The following is an 18,396-nucleotide window of genomic DNA, read 5'->3' on the forward strand; positions in this document are numbered from 1 at the left end:
ATGAGAAAACTCCCAAATCTCCAAAGATACAGAGCCTGACATGAAGAAGATCTACATCTGGTCTTTGGGACCAGCCCATATGTGGTCATTCTTCTCAAGGACCTTGGCTTTAAGGCAATATACTGTCTAATTAAATGTGGCATCTTGAATGGTTGAAAAGAAACTACAGCAAACCACCTGAAAACAAAAAAAGTCAGTTACAAGTGTTCATTAGCACCTGAAAAATGTATCACAGAATATTTGCAGATTTTCTCAGTGATGCGCCTCCGTATCAACAGCTAATCCATCATCCATCTTGCATCCTACCTGTTCTGTACTGTCTTATCTCTTGTCCTGTCCCTCTCTCTTTTGCGTTTCCTCTCTTCCACTAATAATGTCTTCTTGCATTTCTTGTTTGTCCCATCCCGTGTGTTGGGTTTCACCTGGGTGGCGATGAGTTTTGCCTGTCGCTGTCGTTGGTCGCCTCCCGTGTGTCGAGCCCATTAGGGCTCTTACACCAGGATAGTCCGGGAGACTCTGATTGGGTGGGGAATTCTTAAAAAACTCACACCTTCCTTTGGTTTGAATTATTTTCACACTGAACTTTCCTCCACTGGACCAAACTGCCTGAACAACGTCACTCAGTTACAAAAGTTACTTGCTTGAGGCAATATTCCCCAAAACAACAGCTGACCAAGAAGAAAGAAGAAGAAAATCTGGTTCATTGATTGGCCAGGACCAAAAACAGCTTGTTTGCAATGGAGCAACAATATATTCATTTAGTCTGGTTTCTGTTTTTACTTTGGTGTTCAAACCCAACCTGATTTTCACAAGAATCTGTCCAGGAAGAGCAGCAGGAGAGAGAGCCAGATATCCGACATCTTGCCCTATGACGTGTCCAAGATCACTTCCTCTTATTGGTTCACTGGATGGTCCATTTGCTTTTACACATGCAAGAAAACTGAGACCTCCATTTTAAATATGGACCAGAGTTCGCTTCTTTGGTCTGCACCAGAGTACGAATAAAAGTTTACACTGCTTCAAAGGAATCATAATGTCTGTGGAAGCAGACCTGGGTTAGTTTAAAATGGACCGAACAGCACCAGCGTGAATGCACCCTTAGAATGAAGAGAATCCAGGAGTCAGGAGTCAAGATGACATGTGGCCAAACCTTATCACAAGTGGAAATTCTCTCCCCAAAACCAACAGAAGGCGCCACAACTGTAAAACTTGAGGGGAAATCAGAATTAGATTTTCCTGTAACAGGTGTGTGAACCTTTGCTGAATGGAAGTCATCTGGTCTGCTAAAGAAACAGGTGTCTTGTTCAGAATCAGAATCAGTTTTATTGCCATTCTCTGGAGGTTTCACAGACTAGGAATTTTTCATGGTGCAATGGTGCAACATGGAACATAGACTAGTAAGGTACACTACTGTTCAAAACTTTGGGGTCATTTCCCTATTGAATCCCATGGCAAAATGACCCCAAACTTTTGAACGGTAGTGTAGGTAGGTAAATAAATAAATAGATAAATAAATAAGGGTGTGTAATAGAGACAGTATAACTAAATTAGTGTGTGAGTGTGGAGTGAACCACATAGTGCAAATGGCAGAGGTGGTTGGTGTCCATGAGTCCAATACTGAGTAGCTGATTGTTCATGAGTCTGATATAAAGTTATTTAGTGTTTATGAGTCTGATGGCAGAGGGGAAAAAGTTGTCCATATGGCGGGAGGTTCTGGTCCGGATGGACCATAGCCTTCTGCCTGAGGGGAGAGGGACAAACAGATCATGTCCAGAATGAGAAGGGTCAGCTGCGATCCAACCTGCGTGTCGCCCGGATCCTGGAGACATCCAAGTCCTGCAGAGATGGGAGCCTGCAGCCAATCACCTTCTCAGCGGCATGCACAATGCGCTGCAGTCTGTGCCTGTCCCTGGCAATGGCTCAAGTGAACCACATGGTGATGGAGAAGGCGAGGATGGACTCCACAATGGCCATGTAGAACTGCACCAACATCTTGGCGTTAAAAATGCTGAAGCCTTAGCAGAAGTAGTTTTAGGGTTCAAAGGGAAATGGGAAAGACGTGAAGCCCAAACTGGTGTTGATGTTCAAAATACTGGAGATTTAGTCACTGAAAGTGTCAAGTTAAAGGTTTGTGAGAAATAAACATGAACACGTTTGGGTAACTCCAGTCATACGAGCCCAGCATGTATTTGATCCTTATGGTCGGATGTATTGGGAAGAGGTACAAAGTTGGAAGAATAATGATCTTTTTCTAGCCTAGACACCGAGGGGATGAAGATAACCGTGTTACATTGTGGAAAATTTTCTATCAAAAAGAAATAGAGAAAACTTAAATTATGAGATCAAGTTGCACACTTTAACATGGAAGCTGGTATGATGCAGGGTTTCATTTCACCGGCAAGCTGTTCATGGTCATGTGACCACCAGGTTGTGACAGTGGTTTGGACCTCGACATGGGGCGATAGGGCGTTAGTGCTTATAACTCAAAAAATAATACCAACAATCACTGTCAAAAACTTTAAAAATGACAATGGCTTGGTGGAGGTCTGCGCTCTCTGAGTTCTTCTAGTTTAGTCTGTTTTTATTGTCATCCATCCAACAATGATCTGGTACAGATCATATTCAGAATGAGCCTCCTTATGTTTGTTTTTCCCTGCAGTGATAGAAAACGTAATTTCTCTGAAAGTCGGCACATCTCATTTCACACTTACTTTCTGAGTGCTGTAGCCATCCATAAAACCGTTTCCAGTTCTGGAGGGCAAAACACCGAAGAGTTTTCCAAATAACTTTCACACCAAAACTGTTATTGCCACAAACAGCAAAACAAATAATTAGTCCTTTGACGGGAATTTTACAAACAACAAAGATCCCCACAACATCTCACCCCAAAACTATTAAATGATGAACAGATTATTATATATTACAGTTTGTCTTACAGTGGTCTTACATTAACAAACAGCTGCTTCATATATATTCTGTATTACCAGTGCAAAACTAATCCACACATTAAAACTGCACAAGTAATCCTACAGATCCATCCATTATCTATACCCATTTAATCCAATTCAGGGACGTTCAAGCCAATATTTCTCCATATGTTTTCAAAAAGAAAACAAAAATAATTCCACATAATTCCATAATTTATGTTATGCTTGTGATGAAAGTTCCTAAACAAGTCATGTATTAAGATGGACTTAATGCAAAGTTGTTGCATTGAATGTGATAAATACTGTAACTAAAAGTGTTATAGAAAATCTGTGAAACCATCACACTCTGACTGCAATGCATGTTTAAATGGTTTTGTTGAGTTCAGAGACAGAAATTAAATCTGAAGCTGTGACACAAATATGAAAGCATCATTTGCAAACATTTGACACTCACATTTTATAGTGGCTGCAGTTTATTAATATGTACAAAAAAGAGAAATATTCCCAACACAGAGTCTCGTGGAATTCCCATCTTTCAATTTTAAAAGGTAGATATGATATTGTTAACTCTAAAACAAGTACAAACCCAGGTCATGACAAAATGTAAATTAAAACAGAATGACTTACAAATCTTATCAGGCCATATTTTATTCCCAGTAGAAGATAAACAACATGTCAAATGATGAGACTGCGACATTTTATTACGTGATAGGAAATATGAGCTGATAGTGAATCTAATGCAGCAACACGTCTGGAAAAAGTAGTTCCAGGGTGATGTTTGGCACTGTGTAAAAAGTAGTGCCAGGGTGATGTTCGGCACGGTGTAAAAAGTAGTTCCAGGGTGATGTTCAGCACGGTGTAAAAAGTAGTTTCAGCACCGTGTAAATAGTAGTTCCAGGGTGATGTTCAGCACGATGTAAAAAGTAGTTTCAGCACAGTGTAAAAAGTAGTTCCAGGGTGATGTTCAGCACGATGTAAAAAGTAGTTCCAGGGTGATGTTCAGCACGGTGTAAAAAGTAGTTCCAGGGTGATGTTCGGCACAGTGTAAAAAGGAGTGCCAGGGTGATGTTCGGCACGGTGTAAAAAGTAGTTCCAAGGTGATGTTGGCCTCGGTATAAAAAGTAGTTCCAGGGTGATGTTCAGCACGGTGGAAAAAGTAGTTCCAGGGTGATGTTCAGCACGGTGTAAAAAGTAGTTCCAGGGTGATGTTCAGCACGGTGTAAAAAGTAGTTCCAGGGTGATGTTCGGCACGGTGTAAAAAGTAGTTCCAGGGTGATGTTCGGCACGGTGAAAAATGTAGTTCCAGGGTGAAGTTCGGCACAGTGTAATAAGTAGTTCCAGGGTGATTTTCGGCACGATGTAAAAAGTAGTTTCAGCACGGTGTAAATAGTAGTTCCAGGGTGATGTTCAGCACGATGTAAAAAGTAGTTTCAGCACGGTGTAAAAAGTAGTTCGAGGGTGATGTTCAGCACGGTGTAAAAAGTAGTTCCAGGATGATGTTCAGCACGATGTAAAAAGTAGTTCCGGGTTATGTTCAGCACGATGTAAAAAGTAGTTCCAGGGTGATGTTCAGGATCCAGGTTTCCACTTTGCCTCAGACCATTTTAAATGAGCTTTGGTCCAGAGAAAACGGCGCTGGTTTTGGATCCTGTTTACACCTGGCCTCTCTGCATAATGAAACTTTAACCTGTATTTGTTGGTTTCAGGGTGAACTGTGTTCACAGACAGTGGTTTCTGGGAGTTTTCCTGAGTCCATGCAGTGGTTTCCAGTAGAGAATCATGTCTGCTCTTAATGCAGTGCTGCCTGAGGACCCCAAGTTTACCAGCATCCAGTTTAGACCTTCAGCTTTGTCCCATGCGCACAGAGATCCCTCGTGATTCTCTGAATCTTTTGATGATATTATACACTGTAGATGGTGGGACCTTCAAAGTTTTACCAGTTATATTTTAAGGAACATTTTTTTAAATTGTTCCAAAATTTTTAGGCTTAGTTTGTCTCAGATTGGTTAACCTCTGTCCATCTTTCCATCTGAGAGACTCTGCCTCACTGAAATGCTCTTTTTATACCCAGTCATGTTACTGACCTGTTAATCCTTTTAGTTGCTCCCCCTGTTGTTTTGAATTTGCGCCAATGACTTTTCCAACCTTTTGTTGCTCCTGTTTTGTTACAGATGTGTTGCTGCCATCAGATTCAAAATTAGCTCATATTTTCCATGAAATGGTAAAAATATCTCAGTTGTTCTATTGGGAATTAAATATGAGTACATGAGATTTGGACATCATTGTATTCTGTTTTTATTTATATATTGTTCACAGTGTCCAAACCTTTTTGGAACCAAGGTCATAAGATTTGAACAATTTAAGAGCTAAAAATAAAAGTGATGATAGTGTTCCAGCTACCTCACCAGAATCCAGTTTTATTTTCAGTGAGATAACACGTTTTCATTTCTCTTAAATATCCTGACAAAACTCAGACTGTCATCAGATCCAGATCAGACCTGGCTTGTTTGTGGCTTCACATCACAGCCTCACAAAGTCTCAGTCAGTCGGTACGGAACAACTCGACCACTCATATAAAAACTTTCAGCTGATTTTATTACAGCAACAAACATGTGACCGTGTTTCAAATATAATCAGGTTTACAGTTCTCTGTTATTAATAAATGTACGTCTGCTGTTCATGGTCCTGGCATTCTGCTCCCTGCTCATTTTTACCACCTTTCATTTGTAAAATATGTGAAATTAGCTCAGGTTAACCAAATAAAAAATCCCACTCAGCTGTTTTAATAAACTAGATTTTCAGTATTTCAGTGTTTTGGTGCTCTTACCTGTCTGAATCTTCTGTGTGTGTGTGTGTTGTACCTGTGTGTTTTTGTCGTTGTCAGTATGTGTTTGACTACCAGGATGGTGACGTGTTTGGCTGCGTAGCCGACGTCGGCTGGATAACAGGACACAGTTACGTGGTGTACGGCCCACTGTGCAACGGTGCCACCACCGTGCTGTTTGAGAGCACACCTGTGCACCCAAACCCAGGTGAGCATGCCACACCAACACAGGTCCTCACCAGCATGTAATCACACACCTCCATCACACCTGCAGTGCACTGATAATGGACCCAAAACACAGATCTGTGGAGCAGAAAACGTATACACACTGACTGGTAAACACACCTGAACCTTCGTTTTGCTGAACTCAGATAATACAAATGTAACAACTTTAGTTAATATATAAATTAATTAAAACTTTTATTTAGCAGGCATGAGTCCGAAGAAATGATTTTCAGCATCTTTTCTAACCAGTTTCATTATATTTAGAGATAAATGTCTCAGTTAAAACCAAAATATCCAGTAACTTGGTTCTGGAAGATTCTCAACCAGTAGAACAACTAGTGACAAGTGAGGGTGTCAGGATTGGGTATAAAAGCAGCAGTCACCTAAGGTTTTAATCTTTTCAAAAAAGGATGGGTCATGGCTCACCAATTTGATCCAAACTCCAAGATTTCAGCATCTACAGAGCAGAAAATTAAGAAAAGATTCAGGGAGTCAGGAAAAATCTGGTACAGTACAGAAGTACAGAAACCACTGTTGGATGGTTGGGACCTTATAGTCTTCAGGCACCACTGCAGGAGAAATCATCATGATACATGATCAATAAGGTCACATGGACTGAGGAAGACACTGAAGAACCATTTTCCCTAAACATAGTCCACCACTGGATCCAAAACCAGAACCTGAAACTGGATTACCCAAAGAAGAAGACATATATGAACTCTGTGCAGAAACAGCTCTGAGTTCTCTAGACACCAGCTCAAATAGACAGAAAGACAGAGGACACGTGTCCTGTGGTCATTTAAGTCCATGTTTCAACTGCTTTTGGAATAAACTGACGTCTACTTCTACGTCTAAAGATAAGAAATATCATCCAGGGCTTGTTAGAGAAAGCTGCGATGGTATGGAGGACATTAGTGTCCATGGAGGACTTCATCTGTGTAAAGCAGGGCTACTCAATTCGGTCCTACGAGGGCCGCAATCTAGCAGGTTTTCCATGTATCCCTGCACCAACACACCTGAGTCAAATTAGGTGGCTCTAACAACCAATCAGGTCCTACACAATGACTCATTAATTTGACTCAGGTGTGTTGGTGCAGGGATACATGGAAAACCTGCTGGATTGCGGCCCTCGTAGGACCGAATTGAGTAGCCCTGGTGTAAAGGAACCACCGATGCAGAGGTGGAAGCTGGGATTTTTGAAAGTGTAAACATGGAACATAACATGTTTAAGTGCTTCCACTTGTGGCTCATGTGGTTCACCCGTGTTTTACATTTTATTTCATGTGAATCTGGTTTACATGCAGATTCACATGCTTGCACATGTGATCCACATGTACAAACATGTGGGTTTGGGACATTTTCATGTGATCCAGATGTTAATCACATGGTTCAAATGGAGTTCATGTCTTTCGCTTATGGTTCCTCGTGGAATGTGTGGTTACATGTGAAAGAGATGCCTCTGTTGTGCTCTAATTTCTGCTGCTGCACAGTTAAAGGTAGTAATTTATCCTCTCAGGTGACTTTAACCTGATGATGAAGGGGGCCAGTTCAGAGGAGTCCGGTTACACATTAATGTTGTTAATGTTGGTTTATGACCTCCTGCTGTAGAACTGACTGCTTTATCGCACCTTCTCTGTTTCTCGCTCTGAGTTCTGATTGGTCCAAACAGCTCTACTTCGCCCCACCTGACCTGGGAATAGGCAACCTAGACGGTCACCTAGGGCACCCTCTGCTGGAAGGGGCGCCAAATTGCAGTCAAAAAATATATATATATATATATATATATTTTTAACACTCATTTTATTTCCATTCCATTTCCCCGTAAATAATAACTAGTCCAAACAAATGATAAAAATTAAAAGAAGCTACAATATTCTGTGATGATGACGACCCCTCTCACCTGCTGCTGCTGCTGCTGGCAGGTGAGAGTGGAGGGAGGAGAGCGGCACATCCCGGTTTGTAATAATACTGATGGATGACGTCACCTTGTCGCATTTTGCTAACAGGAAAATCATTAAAAAAGTTTATAATAAAAAGATAATCCAAGCCGTCATGTGCTGCTTAAAAAGCATGTGTGTCATAATGTCAAAATGACATAAAGTAAAGATTTGATACGACATAAAATCTTTCTAATTGTATTTGCAAAGCAGTATTTATGCAACTGTTTATTGTGAGGGTAGGCTACAGCTATTTTATGTTACTGCTATAAAATTTAAAGTAATGTGTTAAACTTATATTTGTCCAGATGGGCTGAGAAAAGTTTTGCAGCTACAACAGGCCCATGTAGAAGCTGCTAGAGAGAAGGCGTCAGCCTCATGGTCTTCACCAGAGGCTCTCAGAGAGGAATGTAGTTAATTCAACTAAGAATAATGACTGCAGGACTATTATGTTTTATAATGTGTTTTTATCTAACCGTTATTAAATAATATGTGGATCTGTAGCAGCCGATCTAACTAAAGAACAGTGAATGCAGAAATGTCATAAAAATTATTGAATCCAGACAGACTATCTGTGTCTCTGAGTGGTGGCCTGGTGGCTGGAAGGACATGAGGGAATTATTTTAAATAAACAACTTTGTGTTACAACTTCCATGAAACATGCTTCAAAAATTTAATTTGATTAGTTTAATGAGTGTTTTTATTGTTCCGTTTTACATTGTTTCAGGATTTGCATTTAGGATTTTTAACTAAATGTTATTTATTTTATGCTATTTATCTATTTTGTAGCAGTTTGTTTAGTTTAGAGTGTTTCAGTGTGACTTTGTTTTGTTTGTTAATAAAGAGACAACATTAGCTACAAAATGTGAGTGACTGAGTTATGTAACTTCAGTTTAAGGTAAGCATTTTGCCACGTGGGGTGGGGGGCAAAACTCCTGTTTTGCCTAGGGCACCTGCCGGCCTAGAGCCGGCCCTGCACCTGACTCACAGTGATGTCAGCTCTCCTTTCTGTGATGTGGCCTTGACCTTTGATCTGTTAAGTCGGTAAAACTAACCCGAGATGGAAAATTGTTTTAGATGACTTCTGGATGAATGAATGAATCCTCCCACATGAATGAAAATCATTCATGAAATGTTCCAGTGTCACCAGCTCCCAGATCGGGTTTCAAAGTGATGCAGCGGCACGTCCACGAATCAATGGGATGGTTTGATTCCAGAACAGAACAAACGCAGCCATGCTGGTGGATCGCTTACAAGCTGGACCAGTTTTATGTTATTAAAGATCTGTAACAACCTGCAGAAAATAACTACACCCAGCTATTTTTTCAAAGGGAAAATCTCTGAACTTTTCACCCGGGTCAGGAGCAGTTCTGGCGGTGCATCCTGAGTGGAACCAGAACCGGAACAGGAAAGTCTGCGTAGGAGACTTTTCAGACTTTGTTGTTTTTATGTCTGTATGAGCTGCAGGATTGTTTCTGTGCTCCACTGCAGACAGTTTGCTGTCAGAAAAAACTAGAATGTGGCTCTGGATTCTGAGTCTGGATCTGGATCTGAATCTGGATCCTGAGTCTGGATCTGGATCTGGATCTACAGCAGGTTTAGTACCTGTAATGTCTCCAGCACTGATGAATGTGTTGACCATGTGTCTCCCTCCAGGCCGGTACTGGGAGATGGTGGAGCGTCTGAGGATCAACCAGTTCTACGGAGCTCCGACGGCTCTGCGCCTGCTGCTGAAGTACGACGAGAGCTGGGTGAAGAAATACGACCGCTCGTCCCTGAAGACGCTTGGATCAGGTGGGACATGTCTGTTGTTCTTTAGTTTTTTCTCATTAAAGACCAAAACTTCAAATATGAGGATGTCTGTGACAGCAGACGTGTTTACAGAAATCTGAAAAATGATCATCCAGATAAATGACCTTGTTTTGTCTTCATGTTAAAGACACATTGTCTTTACATCTTCATATTGAAGACAAGGTCAGCAGTTTATTTGTACTTTGGTTTTAGAGTGTGTTTCTGTCTCTTTACAGTCGGGGAGCCCATAAACCACGAGGCCTGGCACTGGTTCAACAGTGTGGTGGGAGAGGGACGGTGTCCTCTGGTGGACACCTGGTGGCAGACAGGTAAGACAAACACCCTCATTAAAGCAGTTTGAACTCATCACTAGTTTACATGGTCAAAGACAGTTTGATGTAAAGGTGTCTAAAATAAAATATCCTGAAATTGTCATTGCAATGTACTCACACTGCCCCCACACTGTCCTCGAACTCTCCTGAAATTATCTTCACAATGTACTCAGACTGTCTTCACAGTGTCCTCATAATATCCTGTTGTGAAAAGGACCCGTTGATTCTTCGATGTCCGTTAAGTCGTTTGTGTTTTCTAGGTCTCTGCTGCTCTGTGGATAGTTTGTCTCTTTGTTTGTGGTTCTGACTCTTGATCCGACTGTAAGTCCGTCTGATTCTCTCTTTATGGAGGCTTTAGCTCTAATTGGAACGATTAGCAGCAGAACATCTGCAGCTCTGCAGAAAATGAATTAAGACCCCATCACCACCACAACCACCACCACCCCCAGAAGCCCCCATTCAGCCCGCTGAAACCCCCCCAGGAGAAGACGGAGAAGGATCACTGAGCATGTGACCTAATTCCTGGAAAATCTCAACAGAGAGAGTTGTTTTTAAATCAGTCTCTGAACTCTCTGCCAGCTGCTTCAGACTCTTACAATCCCCAATAAATTAAAAAATTAGAGACGGTGTCGGAGACAGACGTCAGAACTGGAAATGCAGCAGAACTTTTTATGTTTTGTTAGGCCGATCACTAAGTTACCTTTTTAGTCCAGAATATTCTACACTCAGCTAAAGGCCTTCCTGGATGAATATAAAAATCTGGTAATGTTCCAGTCTGGGTTTAAAGTAGAGTTTTTAACAGAAGTTGTGGAGTTTTGTGACCTGTGGAGTACCACAAGGCTCCATTCTTGGTCCTCTCCTGTTTTCTCTTTATTTGCAGTCGCTTGGTACGATTTTTAGAAAGCATGGCATCCGATTTCACTTTTATGCAGACGACTGTCAAGTCTACTTTCCTTTCTGTCCAGCTGACTGTTTCAGCAACTTCAGGGGATGGATTGCGATGAATTTCCTAAACTTAGGTGAAACAAAGACTGAAGTCATGCTTTTTAAATCCAGCGGCTTCACTTGTTACACTCCAACGATCTTTCCTCACGGTCCTACATAAACAATCCCGCATCACTAATTCAGGTGTGAAAATGGACCCCAGCCTTAAACATAAAACTCCTCTAGATCACCAGCACCGCTGAGCACTGTTGCTGATATTGTCAACAGTGTCTCAGGAACAGTGGTGTGTACCTCAGTGGGGTAAATAGTGATGGATAGCTACCCTTTAGCTGATCTACGGAAGTTTTTCAGCATTTCTATCCCGTCCAGGAGGTTTACAATCCAGCCACAAAGGTAGTGTTTATTCAGAGACTCTGTGTGGTAAATCCACAATGATCCATGATAACAGCATTATTTTTCACATTTTTATCATAAAAAAAAGCTCACTATCACTACTATGTTGCTAAGAGACCTCTATTTAGACCTGGACATGATGATGAAGCCACTTCCTGTCAAACCTTCCACTAATCAGAGAGCTTAAATGGATGATATTGTCCAATCATGAGCAGCCAAACAGCAACAAGTGACAAAAAAGTTATTAGTGACTCTGGACAGCTGTTATGTTGTTTTTTAAAGTGCTTTGTAAATAAAATTGTCTGGTTTCCCTACAGAGACTGGAGGAATCTGCATCGCCCCCCGTCCAGCAGACCTTGGAGCTCCCATCCTTCCTGCCATGGCCATGAGGCCTTTCTTTGGGATCCAGCCGGTTCTGATGGGAGAAGAGGTGACAATCCACACACCTCCCCCACCACCAAACTTCACAAGGTTCTGATTCTCCTCCTCTGACCCGTGAAGATCCTCCTGGTTCTGTTCTGGGCCCTCAGGCAACTATCTTCGGCTGGTTTCTCATCAGGGTCATTTCAGCTAATTCAATGACGCAGCACGAACCTGATGAGCAGGTACAAAAGCTGCAGGGGGAGCCAAATAAAAATGTCCTGAAGGGGACATGTGATGAAGACGGGTCCACAGATGGACTCCTGGGTCAGAGGAGCACAACCAGAACCATGGTTTTGTTTGTTCAATCATTTTGTGCCTCTGATGATTCTGTTTCTCAGAGTTTTCCTTTTATTTAGTCTGATTTTGTCTTTCTGACGTCATCAGACTGGCTTCACACATCAACTCTGGTGTTTTGGACCTTTCAGGCTCTTGGATCAGGCCCAGGGGTCCCTATAGAAACACCCTAAGTCCAGCAACATGACAGCAGAAAAGCTATCTGCTAATTCCTGTGAAGGACTGATCAGCTCTCGTCCAATCAGCCTCTATCTGCTTCCTATCAATCAGTGTGTCTGGTTGACCCGTTTGGACCTCCAGCCTTCGAAGACACCCCTCCATCTCTTTAATCTTTCTATTAAAGCAGCACCAGCAGCATCTGTTTGCTTCGATTAACAGATTTCACACTCTAATCGCCCCCAAATTAATTATCCACTGGTTTCCCAGTTGTGCTGCAGATGTAATCTGAGTGTTGGAGGCTTCTCATCATGGCTGATTACTGAGTGTAGATTAGATTAGGCCTCTTTCGGTTTCACATTTCATCTCAGAGGAGGTCGAGGTCGCCTCACTTTCACTGCAATCAGCTGCTGATGAACAAACACCCGATCATTTGTTCTGTGGAAAATTGCATTTACACAGTAAGGTTCCTGCTGCTGACCTGGGGTCTGTTCTGGTTCTGGTCCGAGTTCATCACCACAGCAGATTTCTGCCTCAGTCAGGATTTTCTCTCCTCAGGATTCGTTCCACTTCTCAGAGTCAAGTGTGGGAAAATGACAGACGTACACCAAATCATTACTGAACAGTTTAAAAACAATTGTTCTCTAAGAAAGACTGAGGGATTTACAGATTTCTTCCTCTACCATCAGAATGTCATCAAACCATTCAAATAATCTGGGAGAATTTCATAATTGCTTTAAGTTGACTGTCCACAAGTCCACAAACTGTCCATCAGGTTGTTCTGTTGGAACGTCTTGTGGACACTGCACTGGTTTCTGCTCATTAGAGCGTCATGGAACTGGTTTTTCAGCTTCTCAGGGACCTCCACAGTCATCACCTGAACATCCAGCACCACATCTTTGTGCTTCATCAAATCCTCATCACTGCAGACTGTCTTTGAGCTTCTTGAACCTCATTGTTGCCTAGAAACTCTTCCTCCATCTGAACCTACAAATAAACCCTCCTCTATTTGGTTTTGGTCTGATGATTAGTTCAGGTGCTCCTGTTACTTAGCTACTGAAGCAAGTGTGTGCTGTGTGTGTGTTCACTGTGTGTTTTCAGGGTCAGCCTTTGTCCGGTAACTCCGTCACCGGCGCTTTGTGCATCGGCGAACCGTGGCCGGGAATGGCTCGCAGCATCTACGGCGACCACCAGAGGTTTGTCGACACATACTTCAAACCGTATCCAGGTAAGTAGAGTCAGTGAACACACCGTGGCTCCGTAACACCCAGACTGAACTCACCTCTTCTTCCACAGGTTATTACTTCACTGGCGACGGCGTCTTCCGCTCCGAAGATGGTTACTACCAGATAACTGGCCGGATGGATGACGTCATCAACGTCAGCGGTCACCGCCTCGGGACCGCCGAGATCGAGGATGCGCTGGTGAGTTTCCCTGGAATTACATCAGCAAAACAAAATCCAGAATTCCTACTTCTGAGGTACAGTGAATGCAGCATGAGGTGAATATGTGGGTGGAAAAGTTATGATTTTTTTAAAACCTGAGCTGCTTCTGTTAAACCTGGATTCCTAAAAATCCGTCAAACCTCAACTCTGTTGAACACATCCAGATTAGAAAAGATTAAAAATTATTAGAAAGAAAATCAGTTTAAAAAAAGTCCTTTTACAGACAGAATTTTAACGTCTGCTAATCTGGTGCTTTAGAGATGTTCAGTTTATTGAATAACAGGTCCACACATGCTGAGTTTTCAGTCTTTCATTTCTCAGGTTAGTGGTGGTATATCCTTCATTCCTGTCAGAAACTTTCTCCTCTGATGCCAACTCCACCTGCTTCTGAAGGTGGAAACATCAGAACACCGGCTCGTTCTGATAACAGCAGCTGAAGATGCAGAAGATAGCCTGGTTATGTTGAAGCAGGGAAATGTGTATGGCTGATGGCTGTGCCTGAACGCACCACAATCTGTTTATATGGAATACAACAGCGCCCTCTGCTGGAGGCTGCTAGAAACAGCTGATCAGGTGACATTTGCTGCGATACAATAAGCTGTTTGACCCGTGTGTGTGTGTGTGTGTGTGTGTGTGTGTGTGTGTCTGCATACAGGATGAACATCCAGCTGTCCCAGAAACTGCAGTGATTGGGATCCCACATGACATCAAAGGAGAAGGTGAGAGCTGCTTAAGTCCCATCATGCCCTGCAGCACACATATTCAAGCATGCACACACCTGTGTTTACATGTAAACACATCAGCCAGTCACCTGTATGTTCAGCAAGACGTTAAGAATTCAACATAACATGGAAACAGAACTGCAGGAAGAAAGGTGATGCTGAAGATTTGACAAAATTAGTTTGTTTTGTACATATTATATACACTGTACTGCCAAAAGTATTCACGCCCCCATCCAAATAACTGAAATCAGGTGTTCTAGTCACTTCCATGGCTACAGGTGTATAAAATCCAGCTCAGAGGCATGCAGACCGTTTCTACAAACATTTGTGAAGGAACGGGTCGCTCTCAGGAGCTCAGTGAGTTCCAGCGTGGTTCTGTGATAGGATGTCACCTGTACAGTCATAAAGTTTCCTCACTCCTAAATATTCCACAGTCAGCTGTCAGTGGGATCATAACAAAGTGAAGGTGAATGGGAACGTCTACAACTCAGCCATGAAGTGGTTGGCCCCGTTAAATGACTGAGCGGGGTCGGCGGATGCTGAGGCGCAAAGGTCGGCAACCTTCTGCAGAGTGGATCGCTGCAGACCTCCAGACTTCATGTGGCCTTCAGATCAGCTCTAGAACAGGAGAGAACTTCATGGATCGGGTTTCCACAGCAGCAGCTACATCCAGGTCATACATAACCAAAAGCAATGCAGAGCGTCGGATCAGTGGAGACCCGTTCTCTGGAGGGACGAATCTGCTTCACCATCTGGCGATCTGATGGAAGAGTCTGGGTATGGCGGTTGCCAGGACAACGGTACTGGTCTGACTACATTGTGCCAAGTGTAAAGTTTGGTGGAGGTGGGGTCATGGTTTGGGGCTGTTCTTCAGGAGCTGGGCTTGGTCCCTTAATTCCAGTGAAAGGAACTCTGAATGCTTCAGCGTACCAAGAGACTTTGGAGAATTCCATGCTCCCAGCTTTGTGGGAACAGTTTGGGAATGGCCCTTTCCAGTTTCAACATGACCGTGCACCAGTGCACAAAGCAGGTCCATAAAGACATGGATGTGGAGGTTGGTGTGAATGGTCATGATTGGCCTGCACAGAGTCCTGACCTCAGCCCGATAGAAGACCTTTGGCCTGAGATCCAGACCTTCTGTTCCAGCATCAGTGTCTGACCTCACACATGTGCTTCTGTGTGTGCACATGTTCAAAAATTTCTATTAACACTCCTAAACCTGTGGAAAGTTTTCCCAGAAGAGTTGAAGATGTTACAGCTGCAAAGGGAGGGCCACCGTCATACTGAACTCATTTCATTAAGAATGGGATGTCTATGAAGTTCGTATGAGAGTGGATGCAGCTGAGCCAGTACTTTTGGCAATATAGTGTGTGTGTGTGTGTGTATATCTATCTATCTATCTATCTATCTATAGACAGATAGATAGATAGATAGATAGATAGATAGATAGATAGATAGATAGATAGATAGATAGATAGATAGATAGATAGATAGATAAATAGATAGATAGATAGACATATAAATTAGTCTGAGCAGAACATGCCATAAACTTCATATTTCAGGTCATAAGTTTTGCATCAGAGAATTCAAGCAGGATATTCAGCTATAATTATACTTACTGTGTGTGTGTGTGTGTGTGTGTGTGTGTGTGTGTGTGTGTGTGTGTGTGTGTGTGTGTGTGTGCTCGCTCAGTGCCATTTGCCTTTGTGGTTTTGAAGGACGATCTGGCTGACGAACCCCCTGCCATCCTAAAGGAACTCAGAGAACTCGTCTCCACAAAGATCGCCAAATACGCCGTCCCAGATCACTTCCTGGTGAGTTGGCGCCTCAAACAGCTCCTGAGGGCCGGTTCACACCTGCTCACAGTCAGAGAAATAAAGAAATTTAGCTCACTCCGGGTCCTCACTTATCAACCTATCTTACACACACATCTGTTTGTATTTAGTGCATGAAAATGTTTTCCTGTAAAGTTTGGAATTGGCCATTTTGAACTTCTACTTGAAATGTCCTTAAATATAAGAAGAGCTCTGACCTGCGTACGTACAGAATCCAGTGATATTTATCTCCTGCTCTTTAACTTCTGCAGCTGTGCTTCAAATATTTTTTTTTAAATAAATGTTCATTTAACTTGAATGAGTGAATGAATTAGAGATGTTCTCTTCCTCTCCATCACCTCATCCATGAGTTGTGTTGTCTCCTATCCGATCAGTTGATGGCGTTTCTGAATGTAAATGACCATGAACGGTATGAGCAGGTGATTTAGAACATGTGGGATTTATCAGCAGCTGATTACTGACCAACCTGCTTCGACTGGTGTCCAAATGTTTGATGAAGAGGTTTTTTTTGTACTTATGAACATTTTAAATCTCATTCTTGGGATGGAATTTGGGGCAGTTTCTAGGAACAGCTGAGGAATGAGGCCCTGGTCTCAGTCAGGAAAAGCTGAGGTGGTGATGAGATAACAGATGTCCTCCATCTTTTGCTCAGAAGAGCTCCTCCTTACTGCTCCTCTCCTCCTTCAGCCCCCTCTTTTCTCAGGTGGGTTTCAGGAACTGAAAGCTCCTTATGAAGGAGGAGTTTGTGTTGTGATCATAGGGAAGGAGGAGGAGGCTCACATGTTCTGGTGTGTTAACCTGCAGTCACAGTAAATAACATTTAATGCTGTTGCCTTGTCCCTCTCGGCCAATCAGAGCTCAGCGTTCTTGTCTTTCAGGTGGTGAAGCGGTTGCCGAAGACTCGCTCTGGGAAGATCATGAGGCGGATCCTCAGGAAGGTTGTCACGGAGACAAGCGGTGACCTAGGTGATGTGTCGACTCTGGACGACCCGTCTGTGGTCAAGGAGATCATAGAAGCCCACATGCAGTACCAGAAGCAGAGAGAGGAAGAAAAGAAAAAATGAAAGAAGGAGGAGGAGGTGGAGGTGGGCGGGACTTGAGGTGCAGTCATCAAGGGTCGCCCTTAGATGGAGCTGGTGGAGGAGGGGCCCTGCTGCTGTTACGTTTGGTGGACAGGTCACCTTCTTCTTCTGCTCTTTAATTCCTTTTTACCTCATCAGCTGAGCAGAAACAGTTGAAATGAAGTGGCGCACAACCCTGTCTTCCCATTGGCTGGCAGACCTGGGGTCAGCTGACTTGGCTCCGCCATCACCCGACTCCACCTGCACAGCAACCTGTCCCAGTCTGACAGCCGGTTCTGGTTGTTTAACTTTATTCTCACTTTTAAAATGAAATGTTAAAATAAAAACAGAAAATTCTGTTTTATTCAGATTAAATCTGATTTATAGTTAGAAATCAGTCACTGAGGATGATATAAATAAACATTTACTAACAAACACAAACTCTTCTGTGTTTTTGTCTTTTTAAATGAATAAAACTAAAAACAGCAAACTCTGCTTTCAGATGTTGGGCAGGAAGATTTTCCTCAGTTAGCTGTTCATATGTCACATCTTTAATACAGTAAAGGAAAACTTTGAACATGCTCAGAAGGTTTTTTATGGGAAACAGGTGATGGATCATGTGATCAGTCATGTGACCAACTTGTGCAAAACTGATTCACCAGCAGGCTCGAGAATCTTCTGTTGGAGATGTCATGATGCTCAAGAAATGCTGAATCCCTCTGAGATATAAACAGATCTAATTTATCCGTCAACATATTCTAGGTTCAGTTCAGACCAGAACCTGGTTCTGATAAGTTTGGTGTGTCCTGGTTCTGCTCTCCTGGACCAGGTCATCCAGTCACATAACTCATGAGTCTCATCACAAACTGTTTAACAGTGAAATTTGATAACAGCTCAGAAACCTGGTAAAGTCCCAGTCCAAACTCCTCCTCATGTAGATCGGTTCTGACCCGAACAGGTCTCTATCTCCCGGCCATGGTGTGGACGTAACATCTCCAACTCCTCTTCTATCCGGACCAGACACGATGAACATCAGCTTATTTTCTCATCATCTTGGAAAAAAAATAGATAAACTAATTTCTGTTG

The 18,396-nt window shown here is 42.7% G+C and overlaps 1 protein-coding gene across 1 annotated transcript in view; it reads left to right on the forward strand.

Annotated features, from left to right (window-relative positions):
• Window positions 1-17,733, forward strand: part of acss1 (acyl-CoA synthetase short chain family member 1) — a 30,931-nt gene extending 13,198 nt beyond the window's left edge. The window contains exons 6-14 of the mRNA XM_042010879.1: window positions 5,812-5,959; window positions 9,570-9,707; window positions 9,941-10,033; window positions 11,692-11,804; window positions 13,349-13,475; window positions 13,544-13,671; window positions 14,348-14,411; window positions 16,107-16,228; window positions 17,128-17,733. Of these exons, the coding sequence (XP_041866813.1) occupies window positions 5,812-5,959; window positions 9,570-9,707; window positions 9,941-10,033; window positions 11,692-11,804; window positions 13,349-13,475; window positions 13,544-13,671; window positions 14,348-14,411; window positions 16,107-16,228; window positions 17,128-17,313 (1,119 nt within the window). The 3' untranslated portion in view covers window positions 17,314-17,733. The remainder of the gene's footprint in view (window positions 1-5,811; window positions 5,960-9,569; window positions 9,708-9,940; window positions 10,034-11,691; window positions 11,805-13,348; window positions 13,476-13,543; window positions 13,672-14,347; window positions 14,412-16,106; window positions 16,229-17,127) is intronic.
• Window positions 17,734-18,396: the final 663 nt, after the last annotated feature.

This window comes from Melanotaenia boesemani, chromosome 16, assembly GCF_017639745.1.
Source record: "Melanotaenia boesemani isolate fMelBoe1 chromosome 16, fMelBoe1.pri, whole genome shotgun sequence".
Classification (NCBI taxonomy): domain Eukaryota; kingdom Metazoa; phylum Chordata; class Actinopteri; order Atheriniformes; family Melanotaeniidae; genus Melanotaenia; species Melanotaenia boesemani.